The sequence below is a fragment of the Chlamydomonas reinhardtii genome, chromosome 6 (assembly GCF_000002595.2).
Source record: "Chlamydomonas reinhardtii strain CC-503 cw92 mt+ chromosome 6, whole genome shotgun sequence".
NCBI classification, from domain to species: domain Eukaryota; kingdom Viridiplantae; phylum Chlorophyta; class Chlorophyceae; order Chlamydomonadales; family Chlamydomonadaceae; genus Chlamydomonas; species Chlamydomonas reinhardtii.
In genome coordinates, this window is record NC_057009.1 from 8,088,714 (window position 1) to 8,107,124 (window position 18,411).

The window sequence follows — 18,411 nt, forward strand, 5'->3', positions numbered from 1 at the left end:
GGGAGCACGACGGCTGGTGTTGCAAACTTCCATTCGGGGCGCCTCATTCCAGTCATTCGACCTGCCACCTGCACGCTCCGCGACTGGGCCCGTACTTGCACTTCGCTATGGTTGCTGAGTCTGGACATACTTTTAAGCCTGCAGGCGGTGGCTGCCGCGATATCCGCGTTCCACTTGACTGCCTAAATTTTCACGGACTCTGAAGTAAATATGAGTGACAGCGGTGGATAGCTTGTTGAGCCACTTGTTTGGCTCTGGCTTGGCGCATAGTTTGGCTCCGCAGGACCGAACGCCAGACGGAAAGCACCGCCGAAACCAGCTTGCCCGCTATAGCTGACTGAGGAGAGGTGTCATGTCTCTTGTCAAGCAGCTGGCGAACAAATGGGGCAGCGAATCAAAAGCCAACAAGGAGGACTTGCTGCTGCGCTACTTCAAATCGTCACCTTTTGATGTGTGGCTCGCGCTTCAGTGAGTGCTTTCTGATTCGTTGCATATCACGGCTGCCAGGATTAACTGAGGCAAGGCCGGGAGGGACTAGGCCCGCAGCAGCTCGTGTGTGTTGCAGTCAGAGGGGCTGGTGCCGTAAAGCAGCCTTTGATGAAGTGTTTCATTTATGTTGCGCGTCACAGGCATTTGTACACGAGCACGCAAGCTGGGGTGCAAGATTATCTGGCGAACCGGCTGCACGAGCTCAGCGAGGAGGCCGTCGAGCAGTTCCTGCTGCAGTTCGTGTATCTTGCCGTCAGTCGGCCTGGCTCAGCGCTTGAGCGAACCATTGTGGAGCTCTGTTCCAAAACTTTTCGGGTAGCCATCAAGGTGCGCACAGCCGGGTCTGCGCGCTGGCTGGTTTGAATGCAGCAAGATGCTTCAGCCGCCTGTCAGAGAGCCCGTGGGACTAGGCCGCGGAACCAGCGGGCTGTGCCAGACTGGGCGAATGAATCGCTGCGCAACCCTGGTTAGCGAGGCCAGGCACTCGTGCCGAGCTGTTTGCTGCCGCTCCAACTTTCCGCTTTCTCTTTGCTGGCGCTGCTTACACGCAGACACAATGGCTCCTAGTGGCGTTATGCCAGGACCACCCGAAGAACAAAACCCTGGAGAGCTTCCGGGAGCGGGCCTACAAAGCGGCTCTGGAGGGAAAATGGGTGAGTCGCATGGCGCTTGGCCGGAGCAGTAAATCTTCAGAGACTGTGGGAGGCATTCCATGCGCCAGGCGGTGCGGACGTGGGCACGGCGGGACTGCAAGCCAGCCCTAAAGTTGGTACAACACCCGTGGTCCGCTTCCTGATGGCCATACTCCTGGCCGTACTCATTGACATAACGCCTACTGCTTCTGCAAGCTACTGAAGCCCGTCCTGTCCTGGCATGGGCTCCCTGGCGGCCTGCAGGAGGTACCCATCCGCAACCCCAAGCTGGACCCGCTGAGCCCCTACGCCAGCAATGTGCTGGCTAGCCCCACCTTCAGCCCGCCCTTCAGCCCGGGGACCTCGCTCATGCTGGCGCCCACCATGCCGCCGCCGCTGTCGATGCTGCCGCACTCGGCAGTGCCGCAACGTAATACCGCGGCGAACGGCAGCTACGGCGGTGGCGCAGTCGGGCCGCAACCAGCGAAGCAACAGCAGCCTCTCCAGCACAGCTCCGCGGGCGGCAACAACGGGGCGCAAGACTCGGACTACCACAGTCCCACATTCTCAGCAGCAACGGCGGTCCCGTTGGCCAACGCAGCCGCTGTGCCGGCGCCCATGCACTCCCAGTCGCCATTCTTCCACGCACACAACCACCCGCCGGTCGTGCAGCCGCCCGGCCACATAGTCATGTCGCCGCCCAGTCACGGCGGCCCGGGGTCCACTCTAGCCGCAGCCGCAGCGGCGGCGGGGATAAGTGGCAGCGGCACGGTCCTGAGCAATGGCAGCGTCGGTGGCGCTAGCTCGGCAGTGGGCACGGGCGCAAGCGAGCGTGCGGTCGCGGTGACGGCCGCCGCCAACCTGCTGCCGGTGCTCCCAGTGGCGCTGCCGGGACAGCAGGGGCAAGAGGGTGCGGGCGGGGGCGAGCCGGGGCTGCGGCTGCAGCACAGCAGCGGCGGGGCGGGGCTGACCGCACGGAAGAGCGGTAGCCTACAGATTGACCTGGGCTGTCTGCTGGCGCCGGAGCAGCGTGGGCTGTCGCTGTCGGCGGGCCAGGGGGTGGTGTCACGGCAGGGGTCCATGGGCGGTGCTGCGGGGCCCATGTCGTCCACACAGCCGCCCATGGAGCTGCCGCACGTGGCCGCGCCGCCGCCGCGCGGGCCGGCCGGTGCCGCGATGCTGCTGGCAAAGCCGGTGGTTGCTGCTGCCAATGGGCCAGTGGCGCGGGCTGCCCAGGCTGCAAAGGGTGAGGAGCTGCCGCTGCCGCCGCCTCGCCGCTCGGCAACTGGCACCAGCGCCGATTCAGCCGGCGACCCCTCCAAACCAGGCGCCGCGGCGCGCGCCGCCAGCGCCATCAGCGCCGCCGCCGCCAGCGCCGCCTCCAACCTGGCGGAGCGCATCCAGTCGCTGCGGCGGGAGCTGGGCGAGGGCGAGGGCGTGTCGGCTCTGCTGGAGCGGTCGGCGAAGAACACGGCGGCGGGCATGGTGGCGGCGGAGGACGAGGGGCTGATGTCGGACGACGAGTTCGGCGGGCGGCCCATGTCGCCGCTGACGCGGCTCCGCTACGACACCTTCGGCGCCACGCTGGATTTTGTGGATGCGCTGTGTGACGCGTCGTCAGCGCTGACCAACTATTCACAGGTGGGTGCTCGATGCATTGTTGGTATGCTCAGGCCATCGTTACGGAGAGTGGGCACGCGGAATGGTCCGTATCGCTGAAGGCTTGGTGGCAACAGGCATTCGGATGGCGGGCGCGGCGTTGCCGCTGTGCGTCATGCTGTATCTTTCTCATTTGTATGCACACAGGATGAGCGGCATCGCGCGCTGCGGGTGGGGCTGGAGCACATCAACCGGGAGATAGAGGCCGCCAACCGCCGGGACGTGGCCATCTGGTTCCCCATGGGCCGCGGAGGCGACCGCGTGCTGCGGCTCACGGCGCGGGAGGCGGTGCTGCTCAACTCACGGGAAAAGGTGGGAGCGCGAGGCCAGGGCCCGTAGTGCCGTACGGCATAACTAGGCTGCTTCTTGCGCAGCAAGCAGTGGCGGGCAGGACACACTTTGGACGATTGCAGTCAAGGCTGTAATAAACGATCGCCGTTTTGTCCACAGGCGCCCTTCATGCTGTTCGTGGAGGTGCTGGAGGGGCAGAACGAATGCGGCGACCCCTACGGCGCCGGGCTCAGCCCCAGCGTGGGCGGCGCCGGCGTCGACCCCATCTTCACCTCGGGCGGCGGCGCCGTGACCGCAGTGCATGGCTGCGAGGGCGTGAGCTGCGTGGGCGGGCCGGCGGGCGGCCTGGCGGCGGGCGGCCCCGCGCCGCCGCCGGTGGTGCAGTTTGGGCGGCGGGAAACGTACGGCATCGCGCTGACGGGCATTGGCGCGCAGCACCAGCAGCAGTACATGCACTCGTCGTATGCGTCCTCCTCGGTCGGGGCGCCTTCCGTGTCTGGCGGCTCGCACGGGCAGGGGCACAGCATTGGCTCGGTGTCTTCACCGGTGGGGCGGCAGGCTGGCGGCGGCATCAGCGCCGCGGCGGACGGCGCGAGCGGCAGTACAGGCGGCGGCGGGGGCAGCGGGGTAGGCAGCACTGCGTCGGGGCGCGCGAGCCTGCCTTCCCAGGGCGGTGGCACGACGACGGCGACGACGGCGGACACAGCGTCGCTGGCCACCTCCACGTTTGACACGCCCAGCGGCCTCAGCCCCTCCGTGTCCATGAGCCCCACGCAGTGCCGCTCGGACACCGGCAGCCCAGTGCCGGCCGGCGCCGGTGCGACGGCGTGCTCCGGCCCGGCCTGCAGCGGCGGCCACGCGCACGCCCACCCACTGGGCGTTAGCAACGTGCACGGGTCGGTGGCGGCGCATCAGCACCAACATCAACAACAACAACAGCAGCAGCAGAAGGAGCCGGCGGCGTGGGCACCGCCCCAGCAGTACCTGCTGGCGGCGCCGGTGGCCTCTTACCCCTCCAACTCCATCAACTACGCGGGCGTGTTGGAAGAGGTGGCGGCGGCTCGCACGGCGTCGCCAGCTGCTGCAGCGCCGGGCGGTGCTGTGCCGGCAGCTGCCGCCTCGCCGCTCCACGCCAGCACGTCGTCGCCAACCGCGACCGTGGCGGGGGCGGAGGGCGATGGGACGACTGGCACGTCGACCTCAGGGCCGCAAGCACTGTCTGGGTCGGCTGCCGCTGCGCTGTTGGGCGTGTCGCTCATACGGCCGCCGTCAGCGGGGCCGCCCAGCTTTGGCAGTGGCGGCGGCCTGCCGTCGCCGTCTGTGCCGCCGCCTGGTGGCGCCGTCGTCATTCCCACACGCAGCGCCTCGAATAGCAACATCGCGGCAGCAGCACTGGCGGCGACGACGGCGGCTGCCGCGGCTGCCGCTGCGAATGCTAATGCCCATGCCGGCACGGGTATGACCAGCGCAGGGCCCAGCTTCGCATCCGCCGCTTCTGTCATGAGCGTCGGCAGCAGCGGCTCGCTCGATACCCTGGGGCCGCTTCCAGGTGCGCCTGGCAGCTCGGTGAGCGCGTCAACGCCAACCGCCGCTGCGGCGGCTGCGGCTGTGATGGCGCTTACACGCGCCACGGATGGCGGCGCGCCGCACGGTGCCACGACCGGGCCGGCACTTCACCCGCCGACGCCACGCGCCAAGTCGACGTCCTCAGGCTCGGCGGCGGCGACCGGGTTGCCGCCACGCCCGCCGCCGGCGCCGCCGCCAGGCGGCGTCAGCCCCATCAACGCGGCAAAGGAGGTTTCGCCACACGTTACGGCGAGTGGCGCCGGCGCCGGCAGCGTAACTGCCAGCGCATTGTTGAGGCGGGTGATGGGTGACCGGTCGGAGGACAACGCCGGGGCGGCGACGGGGGCTGGACAGGGCCAGGCGGCCGCGCCCGGGCAGCCTTGCTCTCCGTCTTCACACGCGCCGTCGGGCGCGGTTGCATTTGGATCCGGGGTTATTGGATCCGGCGGTAGTGGTAGCAGCAGTGCCACAGGTAGCTTCACTCGCGCGGGCAAGGCGCAAGAGGGCGCCAGCGGCGTTGCCAGGTGCGTGTCGACGTGGTTTACAACTGGGTGTCCTGACTGCGGTAATGGTTGCCGCTCAGGTGTCGCTAAAAGGCAACCGTCCTTCATCCATCTTTGCGCCTGACCATCCATGTCGTCCCCAGGTCGTTGTGCTTCTCTGGTGCCGAGGCACCGGGCAGCCCAGATGCGCCCGCCCGCCCTGATCCGGCAATAGCCGCTGCGGTTGCGGCGGCGGCTGTAGCGTCCTACTCCCAGCAGCAGCAACAAATGGCTGCACAGCAGCTTGCTCAGCAGCACGTGCAGGCGCAGCTGCCGCCCATACCACCTGGCAGCCGCCCGCCGCCGCCGCCCTCGCTGCCGCCCAGCGGCCCCGGGCCGCTGGGGCATCGCGGCCTGTCGGGTGGAGGTGGAGGCCATCTGAGCGGGTCCGGCGGGGAAGCCGTGCAGCAGCAGCAGCCGGCTGCCGCTACTGCGGCTGCAGGCGGTATGGGCGGACGGGAGCTCACGGAGGAAGAGATTGCCGAGCTAATGGCTGCAGGTGGGTACCGGGCTACCGTTATGCGGGCTGAGCTTGGGCGGCGTACAGATCAGCGCATCATCCCGGGCAACAGCCGCGTTTGTTTATGAGGAGCACTTGGGTATCCTTTGCTGTCCATATCGCGACAAATATGTGAACTGCGCGCTCATATCTTTTATTTCATTGTGCAGGCTGCATCAGCCCGCCGCCAGTCAAGTCCGACCCCACCATGGCCAGTAAGCTGTCGGGGCTGCTGGCGTCCCTGCGCGGCGAGGCGCCCATGGTGCGGGTGCGCATCCGCGTGCTGCCGCAGCCCCCGGCGCAGCAGCCCCACTTCCAGCCCCAGTCCCTGAAGCAGCAGGACCCGCAGCCCTCGGCAGCGGCGGTAGGCGGGCAGGCGGAGCGTCCGGGCGCTCCTGCAGATGCTGGCGCCGGCTTTGGCAGCGTCGCCCCCAGCCTGGCCTCCAGCATGCACGGCGGCAGCGGCCTGTGCAATGGCGCCGGCGTCAGCTCAAATCTGCTGCCGCTCGAGCACGCGGCCGCGCTGGCAACCACCGCAGACGCAGCCGCCGGGGCCGGCGGTGACCCCTCGCTCGCGGCATCCGGCTCCTTCACATTGGCGACGCTGTCGGCCCTGGGAGGACGGGCCAAGGCGGCCCTGACCTCCTCGTCTTCAGCGGCTGCGGCTGCGCCGGTGTCTGGGCCGGCCGCCGGACCCTGCCCTGTGTCGGAGGACTCGGCAGCCAGCGGCGCAGACAGCGGACTGCTGGATAAGAGCAAGGCGCTGGCGCTGCTGTCGCGCTTCGGGCTGTGCCGCAAGCCGGCGGCGGAAGACGACGTGGACGGTTCGGCGGTGCTGGCGCCGGCGGCGGCGACGTCGGCGACCGCTCCTGGCGCGGGAGGCGGCGGTGCCGGCAGCGGCGGGGGGAGTCAGATGGGGCCTGTGGGCTCAAGGATTGGTGCGGGCGGCGGCTGGCCGATGGGCGGCAGCGGCTACGCGTCCCGCACGCCTCGGCTCGTCCAGGTGTCGTTCGAGGTGGCGCAGGGAGTCAACCTGGCCATACCCTCGCCCTACCGCAAGAGCCGCCGCACCCCATCGCACGAGGCTATCGAGATGCTAGCCGGTGGGTGTTTTGGGGCGTTGTACATGGCATGTGCGGGCTTACCCTGTGCTGCACGGTATGTGGTGAGCGTAATGTCCTCTCCTCACAGCACCGAACTGCACAGCCAACAGATCTCACCTCTGCCCCCCCTGTTATCCATGCGAATTGTTTTCTCAGGCAAGTACAAGATCCAGCACATGCCGCCTCCCTACGAGTGCGGCCCGCCGCTGGTGCCGCTGCCGTCCTACCTGATGGGCGCTGGCGCCGGCGGCGGCAGCCTCAGCGGTTCCTTCAGTGCGGTGCAGGAGGAGCGGCCGGGCGAGGAGGCTGAGGCGGCGGCGGCACCGGCAGCAGCAGCCAGCGACGGCAGCGGCTCGGTCGCCGGGCCCGAGCCCAGCTTCTCGCGCCGCCGCACCACCAACGCATCCACCGTCATCAACGTCTCGCTCAGCGGCAGCCCGGCAACGGCTCCGATGGACGTGACCACGGCGGCGGCGGCGTCCCCGTCCGGTACCACCAAGTTGGGCTTTGCAATCGGGGGTGGCGTGCTGGCATCAACCGGCTCCCCGCCCACGCCGACACTGCAGCACCGCACTCCGTCGACAGCAGCGCCCACGCCCCCTGCTGCGTCTGCGCCCGTGGGGCCTTCCTCGTCATTTTTGGGCCCGCTGGGCGGCCGGCCTGGCACGCCGCCGTCGAGTGCGGATGGGCCGTCCAGCAGCGGCGGCGGTCCATCGGGGCTGGCGGCAAGCCTCAAGTCCTCCCTGACCACGATGCTGTCGCGGGCATCGGGCGCCGACAAGGACAAAGACAAGCCGCCGTCCGACCCAGCTTCGCACGCCACCAACACACCCACCACCGGTGCCAGCCCGCGCGGCGGCAGCCCCGTCCGCGGCGGCCACAGCGGCCTCCCTTCCGGCCCAGCCGGCACCAGCTCCTCCTCCTCCTCCGGCGCCGGCCGCCTGGCCCGCCTCATCAACAGCGTCAGCAGCAGCGGCACCGAGGACCGAGCCGCCGCGGCGGCGGTGGCGGCCTCCGCGGCCGGGCGCAACATCGGCGGCGCAGCCGCCTCTGCGCTGTCCGCCGGCGGCTTGCCGCCAGCCCCAGCGCCCTCCACCTCGACGTCAGCGGCGGCGGCGGCCGCCGGCGTCAAGGTGACGGACGGCAAGCAGGAGCGCGAGAGCCTGGAGGAGCGGCGGCGGCGCGAGGCGGTGGCGGTGTACGGCGAGCGCTGGGCGGCCAAGGTGAAGCGCATCCAGCGCGAGTCGCCGCATGGGCGGCGGGCGGGCTGGGCGCTGCGGTGCGTCATCGTCAAGAGCGGCGACGACTGCCGCCAGGTGCGTGCGTTTGCGCGCTTGTATGGAGCATGAGCACGTGTGCACGAATGCCGAGGGTTGAAGGGCTGAGGATGTGTGTGGGTACTATACACCACATATGCACGTGTCCTGCATGGTATGTCCCATATGGTTCACGTACGCTCCCTGCCTCCCCTAAACCATGCAACCTCCCTCCGCCCTCCACCCCCCGCAGGAGCTGCTGGCGCTGCAGCTGATCAAGGTGTTTGGGGACATCTTCCGCGAGGCGGGCCTGCCGCTGTGGGTGCGGCCCTACGAGGTGCTGGTCACCTCCAACAGGTGAGGGCGCGCCAGCAGCCCGGGGGCTGTGCTACGACAGGTGGTGGTGGTGGTGGTGGCACGTATCTGGCGGCAGCAGGGCGCCATGCTCGTTGCAAACAGCAACATAATCATCCAGAAACATGCCCTCTACCGTACTTGGCTTGTGGGCTTTTTTCCACGCAGCGCATCGCTGACCATGCACGGTACTCAGGAATCACACGCGGCCACACCAACGCCCACACCACCTCTCACCTCTCACCCCTGCGGCCCTGCAGGACGGCGCTGATCGAGATGGTGCCCAACACGCTGTCGCTGCACACCATCAAGAGCCGCTCGCCGCCCAGCACCTCGCTGTCGGACCACTTCTTTGCAAAGTTCGGCCGCGCCGGCTCGCCTGGCTGCACCGCCGCGCAGCGCCGCTTCACCGAGAGCCTGGCGGCCTACTCGCTCATCTGCTACCTGCTGCAGATCAAGGACCGGCACAACGGTGAGAGCGCCGCAAGGCTTTTGGGAGCTTGAGACTTGTATTCTGTTGCGTGTTTAATAGTGTTTGCCATGTCCTCTGTGCGCGTGTCGCAACACAGCTGTCGACGGCTCAACGCTTCGCCCTGAACGACTGTCTCTTCTGGCCTTGCATTGCCATAACCCACCAACGCTCCTGACTCCTCGCTTTGCTTCTTTGCGCTTATGACGCGCAGGCAACATCCTGCTTGATGACGACGGCCGCATTGTGCACATCGACTTTGGTTTCCTGCTGTCCAACTCGCCCGGCGGCGTCAACTTCGAGAGCGCGCCCTTCAAGCTCACGCGCGAGCTGCTGGAGGTGATGGACTCCAACAGCGACGGCCGGCCCAGCGAGATGTTCGACTACTTCAAGGTGGGATGGTTTTGGTCAGCATGATAGACCCAGCCGTCATCTGTGGGCGGCTTCGCGACTACGCTACGCGATTGCTGGCTTCCCAGCGATGCCTGTCTGCATCGACGTGCTCCATTGTCGACGCCAGGACGCGCCTCGCCCAATCCTGTTCCCATGTGCCAACCCCGTGTCCCGCTGTCCCGCCCGCCTGCCTGCCTGCCTCCTCTGTCCGCCTGCAGGTGCTGATGATCCAGGGCTTCCTGGCCATGCGCAAGCAGGCGGACCGCATCCTGCTGCTGACGCGCATGATGCACAAGAGCGGCTTCCCCTGCTACAAGGCCGGCGAGCGGGCCGTCAAGGCGCTGGAGAAGCGGATGCAGGTGGGCGGCCGTGTTGGTGTGCTGGGGGCAGTGCCGCTGGCAGCACCCCTGGGCCCCACCGTATGCATTTTTTTGCAGATGAAACTGGCAATGGGGATGCTGTTTGGACACGGGCGCACATAAGCTGATGCACGTGCGGCGACAACAGCCTCACCAACTGCCTGCATGTCGTGACTGCCCTGCCCGCCGCCTCCGGCGCCCCTGCTGCAGATGACCCTGACGGAGGTGCAGTGCGTGGCGCACGTGCTGCAGCTGATCGCGGAGAGCCTGGACGCCTGGCGCACACGGCAGTACGACTACTACCAGCGCGTGCTCAACGGCATCCTGTGAGGGGCGCAAGGAGAGGCAGGGCGACAGGACAGCGCTGCTCGGCACGACACGGTGTGGCGTGCGCAGTATGGTGCCGCGCCACTGCAGGAGCAGGGACCCGCGAGGCTGGTCGTGGGCCTCTTATGCCTGTGCTGTGTTTCGTCCAGGAGCTGGCAGTTGGCAGCACAGTGCTGTGTGAGGCCGGCAGCGTGGAGTGAAGGTCCGGACTGGGAAGTAACCAGCACACCCAAAACGCAAGTTGAGGGATGGTGGTCAGGGGGCGCAGGACGTGGGGGATGCTGCGTTGCAGAATGCGGCGATTGTGTGCCCAACGAGAGTTGTGTTGCCGTAGTGTCCAGGAAACGCTGCGTTGTAGTGTCCATGGGTATCGATGGGGTGGGGGTTCTGAGCGGGCGAGATTGGCAGGGATAGTGGCGCCTTTGATGAAGAGGCATGGCTTGCAGGGGTCGCGGTGGGTCGTTGCGCGCGGCATTCGTTGTGGGGAGGTGGGGCGTACGCGCAGGCGAGGCTCGGATGGGGATCGCGTTTGTACGCGGATTGTTTGGCAGTGCTCTTCCCTTGATGAAAGCATAGTAAGTAGGCGGCGGCCAGTACCATAGCTGAGTTGTTGGACGTAATCGTCGTTCAGTTTGTACCGAATCAAATGGAGGCGGTTCTACAGTTTACAGGACCGCGTTGGAATCCAGCTTGACAAGGCCGGCTCTTGCTTATCGGCACGAGTGCAGTAGTATCTGGTACCGAGTACCTAGGATTTGGTGCGCTAAGTGCTTTGCCGTGAACGCTACCATTGGGAGTGTCCTTGTCCACACATGTGTTGGTTGGAGGCTGCTGGGCGGCTGCATGGCCGTCGGGTGGGCGGGTCTGTCCTCTGTGTGTCCTCCGTGCGTTGCGTGCACGCGGGCAAGCACGGCTTCACGTGTTGAAGGTTTCTGGGAAATATAACAAGTGCAATGCGTATGAACGGTTTGTGACCTCAAAAGCACGAAGGTATGACGTGTGGGACTGTGAAGGGACTGTACAGCTGTTTTTGACGCGTGTCAGCAAGACGGGTAGGACAGAATAGGGCTGCGCGCCTGCGCGTCTGCATGGGTACTGTGGGTGGGGTAGTACGGCGCACTCGCCTGTTGCTCGGGATTGGATATGGACACATTACTGCGGTAGTAGTGAAGTTAATGATGTAATTTTGCGGTGCCAGCCTGCCGCCTCGCCCGCTTCTCTCCCACGTCAGCGCCCACATATTCGCCCAGCCTACTGCATAATGCAATTGCGACTGCAGTGCCTTGAGGCTTCGCCATGTGCGTATGCGCCAGCCCAAGACACACGGGAGCTGAGCCGCTTAGGCAATGCCCACTGCCTACCGGTTATCATCGGTTGTTCCCTTTACCAATCGGTGTGAACTCGTAACCAACCCACGAGCTTCTGTATGCCTCACGCATAACCGCGGCATCCCAAGGTTGAAATGTATGGTACCGCTGTTCAATTACATTGGCACCCTCGGCTGGACTGGGCAGGCGCCCGGCCCCGCTTAAGGAAGGGCCATGCGCACCTGTCGAACGGTTCATGACATCTGCAGTCCCGATCTGCGACTTTGCGCCTGCATATACATGGCCAGTCTGAGAGTCAAGGGTCCACACTCCACCGCCAGAACCCTGGGTCCCCTGGTCAGAGCGGGTCAGAGTACCCCCCGCACACCTCATTGGCCTCACCACCCAGTCTACTGTGTCGTCTCCTGCGGTCTGGCATTCTTAGGATGTGCATCGAGACATACGGTAACGTCGGCGTCGCATGCGAAGAAACCGACTGCAACATGTTAATTTTGCTCAAGTCCTGCATCCAGGCAATGCATCACTGCGTCACTTCTGGCCTGTCGTAGTGCCTTGCCGTAAACCGGTACTCACATGCGTCATGTGATTCATCGTTTTGTCCACACGCCCATGCGTAAGAACGGCGACACGCGAGCCAACTGCTCTGCACCTGCTTGCATCATGTGCCATGGCGGGCTCGCCCTCAGCGTCCCTCAAAATAAGCCCACGGCATTGCGCTGGAACGCATCCCACCCACATGACATTGTGTCCATCGAAGTTCCATGTTGCATTGAGTTCCGTTCTTCGTGCTTGTCTGGCAGCACAGGGCAGCATGTGCATCAGCCTAATACCCGGCGCCCCTGGACATTACAGAACTTTCCGTATTAGTACAATGGCCATGCCTCATTTTACCAGAGCCCAGCTCAGAGCCCAGCCCTTTGCCCCAGAGCTGCATCCTGGATGACCGCCGCCTCGGATCCAGCCACCTCACGCGTTCAGGCTGGGCAACCCAGAGGCGCGGCCAGCTGGGGACGGCAGGTTCGGCAGGGCCACCACGGGCGCCGCCGGCGCAAACCGCGAAGCCGGCCCTGGCAGTGGCGCCAAATGCCCTCCACGAACGGCGTCCTCGCCTCCCGTAATAGACAGCCGCAAGCCTGAAGGGCTGCTTCCGGTCTTCGAGCTCAGCGCGGTGTAGTTGAGTAGCTGGTGAGAGGGGCTCTCGCTGCGGCTGCCGGCGCGCTCCTCCCCGCCGAACGCGGGCGGCGTGATGTTGGCTACGGCGGAGGGCGGGACGTCCAGCGCATTGAGGCGGTTGGCGCCACGGCCGCCGCCCGGCAGTGGCAATACCAGCGCCTTGTGAGCTGCCGCTTCCGCGGGCGAGTGCCGGTCCAGGTTGAGGGAGAGGCGGGGCAGCGGTGCTGATGCGCAGGAGCTGCTGGCTGCGACACTCCCTGGCGACGCTGCAAACATGGTGCTGATGGACACAGGCGCCACGCCGCTGCCTCCCGTGCCGATGGGGCCACCGCCCAGCAAGGAAGCCGTCACAGCGGCGGGGGCGGGCGGCACCGCGATGTATCCAGTCCCGGAACGGCGGCTGGCCGCTGCGATGATCAGCGCCTGGCAGGTGGGCGCGGGCGGCAGCGAGCCGGGCACACTGCTGCGGATCACGGGGGAGCGCGGCCCGCCCTCCCCCATTTCGTTGGGAGTTAGAAACGCCATGCTGCCACTGCCACCTGCAAGCACACCCGCACCGAAGCCGCCGCCTGCCGCGGCGCCGCTCCAGCCCAACAGCTCAGCGCCGCCCAGCGGGGCCGCGCCGCTCCTCCCGGGGCCGCCGCTCGTACTGGCCGGCCCCGTGTTGCCTTCTGCGGAGCTGGCCTGTACCCGGCTGGCACCGCCCAGGCGCAGACCCGGGAGCTTGCCCGAAACAGCGGGGGAGCGCGTGGGCGTGGAGATGCCGGCGGGTGAGGCGGCGGCGCCTTCGCTGTTGGGCCCTGCCCCGCCCTCCAAGCCCACCGGCAGCTGCAGCGCCTGCAGGGCCGCCGGCCGCACCGTCATTAGCCGCATGAGTGGTCCGGACGCACGCGTGGCCGCTCCACCGGCCGATTCCTCCTCAGCGTCACCGCCAGCGCCGGCACCCGCACCCGTTGCCGCACCCGGTGCCGCGCCGGCCTCGCTCGCGGGCTGTGAGTCTGACGCCTCGTCGTCGCTGAAGGCATCCACCCCTAGCTGGTAGGCTGGCATGTGGCCTCGCTCATCCTCGTCGTCATCTGATAGCATGGGGTCGCCGCCCTGATGGACTGGCTGCTGAGCAGGCAGGCCCACATGCAGGAAGCGGTGCGAGGCGCGGGCCTCGTTGGCGGTGTCCTGCAGGTGCTGCGCCTTCCATCGGAGCGCCTCGTGACTAGCCTGCGCCTTGTGCTCAAAAGCCTCCGCTATAAGGTCGTTTGGCGTGGGGCCCAGGATGCGGACCTCCTTGAGCTGTGAAAGGTGCGGGAGTGTGGCGAGGGCGTCGTCAAGGTGGCACGCAGCGATTGACGGCTCTGAGACGCCCTAACCTCCGGCGCAGCCAAACGAGACACGAGCAGTTTCACAGTCCTGACAGCACTGTGGCTGAAGTGACAGTGCCGCTCACAACGCCAGTGCGGTTATAAGCCCTTTCACATTCCGTAATGACATTTCTTTTCCTTGGTAAGGCGCCGTCGCTCGCACTATCATGTACCAATAGCACACCTTGCTCAAGTGATTAAGAGTATTGAGCACCCTTGATTCATGAACTTTTCCTGGCATTTTGCTGTCGTGTTGGTGGTCGTCGTTCACTCCGCCAATGGACAGAGGGGATTCGAAGCAGCGTACAGCTAAGAAACATGCTATTTCATAGACGGTTCAACATGGCGTGAAGTCAACACAGGAAGAAGTCGGGGCCGCATGTCCAAGTCACGGTCCACTCTTGAGGATTTACGTAGATATAGGCGTTGATAAAGCTATATAGTATCGGGAAAGCACTCGGATTGATGAGTGCGCCTTTGCTTGCCCGCGTGGTTGACCAAGCTGCATGGGTCAGACAAAGAGCCAGAGCCGGATTGCCTCACACCCGCCAGTTTTGCAGCAGGTAACGTGGCACATCGTAAGGACGCGGATGCAAATGAAGGAACATCCAGGAGTCATTTGTATCAGCCGCCAGTTTGCACAACGGTATTTCCACCACAGAATGAAGAGCCAAAGCCCGCTCCCTGAAACACCGTTATTCATCGTATCAGTGTATGCGACTGAGAACACAATGCGGCAGCCGTGTCTGCGGTGCTGTGTCTTGCAGAGGGCACGGCGACCTTCCCTTGGGTTTGGCACGGGGCGAGGCCGTTGCGCAGGGAGCGGCCGTCAAGGGCCCCAAGCAACAGGGAGCCGCCGATCAGATTCAGCAAATGCAATTTTATACTGTACCCGAGCGGGAGAGCTTGATTCGCTTGCCGCGCCCATCGCAGTAAAGGCCTTGCCCGCCCTATGATGAGAACCCACAGCGAATCCAATTTTTCTTGTATTCTACATAGTTGTCAAGATACAACAACATACCCAACGTAGCAAACTGCGCAAGTTTTACAATTCTGGGCGGACTCCTGTGCGAAGGAGCAGCCCAAGAACTAGTTGAAGTAGACGTTGCGCGGTGGAGCCTAGAAATCTAGGTGTCTGACAAGCTGCTGGACTCAAATGAACTTCAATAGCAAGCGGTCGGTGACCGACGAACAAAATGAGCGGCACAAGCGTATGCTCGCAGCCATACTCAAGGAGGAGGGCAACAAGAGCTGTGCGGACTGCAAGACACGCAACCCCACCTGGGCGAGCGTGAACCTCGGCGTATTTGTGTGCCTGACCTGCTCTGGCATCCATCGGTCGCTTGGCGTGCACATCTCCCAAGTGCGGTCCTGCAACCTGGACACCTGGCTTCCGAAGCAGGTGGAGTTCTGCCGCGTCATGGGAAACGTCAAGGGGAACCGGTACTGGGAGTCGCGCCTGCCCAAAGACTTCCGCAGGCCGCCCAGCGGCAACCCCAACCCCGAGCTCGCGGCTTTCATCCGCGCCAAGTACGTTGACCGCGCCTATGCGGCCACGGACGTGGCGCAGCCGCCCACCATCGACGACTACCTGGACCACCCCTATGCAAAGGACGACCCGTCCAACTCCTCAGCCGCGTCCTCAGCGAGCGCCGCTGCCACCACCGGCGCGGCCGGCACGTCGCTGCTCCGCGGCACGCCCAACAAGGCCTCCGCCTCCAGCCCCGCGCTGACCATGGACCTGCTGGGCGGCTTCGACGAGCTAGCCAGCGGACCCTCCTGCTCCTCCGCCACCGCGGCCGCGGCGCAGCAGCAACAGCAGCAAGCGGCAGCAGCCAACAACGACCCATTCAGCGCCTTTGGCACCTTCGTGTCGGCGCCACCGGCCTCCTCGTCCGGCACCGGAGCCGCCGCCGGCCTGGTCGCGCAGCGCAACTCACTGGAGTGGACGGACTTCCATAGCGCGACGGACTTCACCTCGGCGCCACCCACCACAGCACTGCACCCGCAGGCGCTGCCGCCGCCGCCGGCGGCAGCGGGCAGCTCTTCCGGCCACCACCGCAGCTATTCCATCAGCGAGGGCGTGCCCACGGCCCCTCCCAGCGCAGGCCCTGGCGCAGCTAGTGGCCACCAGCCCTCGCGCTTCTCCGCCGCCGCCGCAACCGGCGGCAACCTGCTGGGCAGTACCATGCCTGCGCCGTCCTCATCGGCGCACCACAACCACCACCACGGCCACCACAACCACCATGGGCAGGGGCACGCTGCCGCGGGCACACCGCAGCCCGCGTTCGCGCCGACGACGTCGCCGTCGCAGCAGTCGCGCCAGCAGCCATCTGGGTCGGACCCGTTCGCCAGCCTCGCGCCGGCGGACGACCTCCTGGCCGGGCTCACCATCCATGCCATGATGGAGTCTTTCGCCACGCCCTCCGCCGCCTCCTCAACGGGCGGCGCGCCGCCCGCTGCCGCGGCAACCACCACCGCTGCCACGGCGACCTCGGGCACGGGCTCTACCATTGACGACCTGTTCACCTTCAGCTCGTCGGCCACGCCGGGCAACCTGCCGCCCCCGGGGGCCGGCCACCGCCGGCGGCCTTCGCAGGCCAAGGCGGGCCAGGAGGAAGTTCTGCGGCTGTTCGATGCGGCGCCCTCGACCAGCAGCGCGGCTGTTGGGGCGGCGGCGGCGGACCCGTTCGGGGACTTCCTGAGCGCGGCGCCGGTCGCTAACGGCCACGCGGCGTCGAACGGGCTGGGCCTCGCCGGCGTGCCCAACTTGTTGTGAGGTTGCTAGCTGCGACAGAGTGACAGTCATGGGGCTATGGAATGCACGGGGTTGGGGGCGGGAGTGGCTCGGCGTCGTGGTGGTGCCCCAAACTGGTGAGCCTGCTTGGTATCAGGGAATGTATGAAGGTGGGGGTTGTGTGGTTACAATGGGGGGTGACTGTACGCTGGGTGATTGCGGCTCTGCGCCTCGGGACAGGAGCTAGCCACCTGGTTGTGCGGCTACTGGCAGCAAGCAGCAGTGGTGGCGGCTGACCAGCACAGGAATGCATGGGTCGGGGCCGAGCGGGTTGAAGGTATGGGGATGTGGGACTGGGGCACTCGACGAGCCTTGACAGTGACAACGGACAAGTGATGCTGACAGTTGTGGCTCGAAAGTTCCAAGTACGAGCGGTCATGTTTGCGAAGCAGTTGGGACTCCAAAATCGAACTGGGGATGCGGATGCGTGGGATAACTACCCTAGGCAGTTTTACGTACGGTACCGTAGCGTGCGCTCGACGGGCAAGCGTTGAACGCGGCTGTGGTCACATGTACATGTGATGACACATAAGTGCGACGTACGTTACCTGTGCTGCTTGCGTACCTATGCTGAGTTGCTTTGACGGTAATGCTGGTCACGGATACCTGGGGTGTTCGCCAGTGTGTACACGGCGAGGTGACTACGGCACGGTGGTGGCGACCCTTGAGTGGCTTGAACATGACTTCCGCACTCGTGCGCGACTTCGTGCGTGGCGTGACGATGGGTGCAGAGGGGGACGCTGGGGTAGGCAGGCAGAGGCACACGGAGGTTTGAGGTGTGAGGTCAGAAGGCGGAGCATCGTCAGCGTTAGGCAGGCGTTAGGACACTGAAGTGGAAGGCAGCGGGAGGGACTGGGCCAGGCGGCAAGGCGCTGTGTAATGCCGTACGAGACACGGTGAAGGGTCCGTACATGCCGTCGAACTCTTACACAAGGGCAGCACGCAGCAGCTCTGTGGGCTGGCTTGCTGGGATGCCTGGGATGTGCACTAGCAAAGCTCAGCGTCGCGCACGCATCAGGCCAGCAAATTGCGTGAATGCAGGCCATCGCAAAACCGTGGCAGCATGCATTTCTCAATCCACAATGGCACCACTTACGACAGACTCCATCTGGTGCCACAGAATGAATACAGTTTTGCCACAGCCACACCAGCCGTACACCGTGGTATCATAGTACAGCGGCAGCAACCTGGTCATGACAAGGGGCCGATCGGCATGTGTCCATGCGACAACACCGTCCTCAAGAGGCGCTGTGCGAGCTGCGTGCAGGCGTGGGCGGCTGCGCTGGACATGGCCCGTACAGGTGCCAAGCTGTGGTGCACACCACGTGACCTGCCGGTTGGGTTCCTGGAAGCGAAGCCGGAGAGGGCTGATGATGCGAAGCCGCACCCGCTGATGGCAGCGTTGACGCAGTCCTGCGGCGGGGTACACGTGTTGTGTGACTACACACACCTCCGTGTGAGAACACACGACGACAGTGACGGCCCCAAGCGCCCCAATCGGTCAGGTAGTGACAGCGCGGCGTGAGCGCGCTGGTGAGGGATGTGAAGGTGGCGGCAGCGGCAGTTCGGCACCGCTGATACACGCGCGGCCAGGCACTGCCCAGCACTGACACAACTCACACAAGTGCCGTTGACGAACCACCCTAAACCCAACAAGCGATGAGTACGGCACACACACACACACACACACACACACACACACACACACACACACACACACACACACACACACACACACACACACACACACACACACACACACACACACACACACACACAGCTGAAATTCGGATACCAACCTGCGCAAGATTCCAAGTAT

The 18,411-nt window shown here is 65.3% G+C and overlaps 3 protein-coding genes across 3 annotated transcripts; 2 read left to right on the top strand and 1 right to left on the bottom strand.

The window, feature by feature from the left end:
* The first annotated feature begins 62 nt into the window (after positions 1–62).
* CHLRE_06g304650v5 (uncharacterized protein) lies at positions 63–11,294 on the top strand. Its single transcript, XM_043063676.1, has 14 exons — positions 63–468; positions 630–816; positions 1,041–1,142; positions 1,386–2,762; positions 2,928–3,092; positions 3,231–5,161; positions 5,284–5,678; positions 5,849–6,781; positions 6,938–8,097; positions 8,291–8,394; positions 8,652–8,863; positions 9,075–9,253; positions 9,472–9,612; positions 9,823–11,294. Exons 1-14 carry the CDS (start codon positions 353–355, stop codon positions 9,940–9,942), a joined length of 7,122 nt encoding a protein of 2,373 aa, XP_042924382.1. The 5' UTR covers positions 63–352; the 3' UTR covers positions 9,943–11,294.
* Positions 11,295–11,296: 2 nt separating this feature from the next.
* Positions 11,297–14,482, bottom strand: CHLRE_06g304700v5 (uncharacterized protein). The gene is made up of 2 exons (XM_001691196.3): positions 13,980–14,482; positions 11,297–13,727 (listed from the first exon to the last, which is right to left on the bottom strand). The coding sequence occupies exons 1-2, from the start codon at positions 14,034–14,036 to the stop codon at positions 12,234–12,236; spliced, it is 1,551 nt and encodes a 516-aa protein (XP_001691248.2). The 5' UTR covers positions 14,037–14,482; the 3' UTR covers positions 11,297–12,233.
* A 270-nt stretch (positions 14,483–14,752) lies between these two features.
* CHLRE_06g304750v5 (uncharacterized protein) lies at positions 14,753–17,484 on the top strand. The gene has a single exon (XM_043063677.1). It carries the CDS (start codon positions 14,952–14,954, stop codon positions 16,572–16,574), a length of 1,623 nt encoding a protein of 540 aa, XP_042924383.1. The 5' UTR covers positions 14,753–14,951; the 3' UTR covers positions 16,575–17,484.
* The last annotated feature ends 927 nt before the right edge of the window (positions 17,485–18,411 follow it).

Bases quoted from the DNA above. Each gene is read 5' to 3' on its own strand.
- CHLRE_06g304650v5 (XM_043063676.1), top strand. From the start codon at position 353: ATGTCTCTTGTCAAGCAGCTGGCGAACAAATGGGGCAGCGAATCAAAA. The intron at 3,093-3,230 runs GTGGGAGCGCGA...TTTTGTCCACAG, and splicing joins TGCTCAACTCACGGGAAAAG to GCGCCCTTCATGCTGTTCGT. The intron at 8,395-8,651 runs GTGAGGGCGCGC...GCGGCCCTGCAG, and splicing joins GTGCTGGTCACCTCCAACAG to GACGGCGCTGATCGAGATGG.
- CHLRE_06g304700v5 (XM_001691196.3), bottom strand. From the start codon at position 14,036: ATGCCAGGAAAAGTTCATGAATCAAGGGTGCTCAATACTCTTAATCAC. The intron at 13,728-13,979 runs GTGTGCTATTGG...CACCTTTCACAG, and splicing joins CTCTTAATCACTTGAGCAAG to CTCAAGGAGGTCCGCATCCT.
- CHLRE_06g304750v5 (XM_043063677.1), top strand. From the start codon at position 14,952: ATGAACTTCAATAGCAAGCGGTCGGTGACCGACGAACAAAATGAGCGG.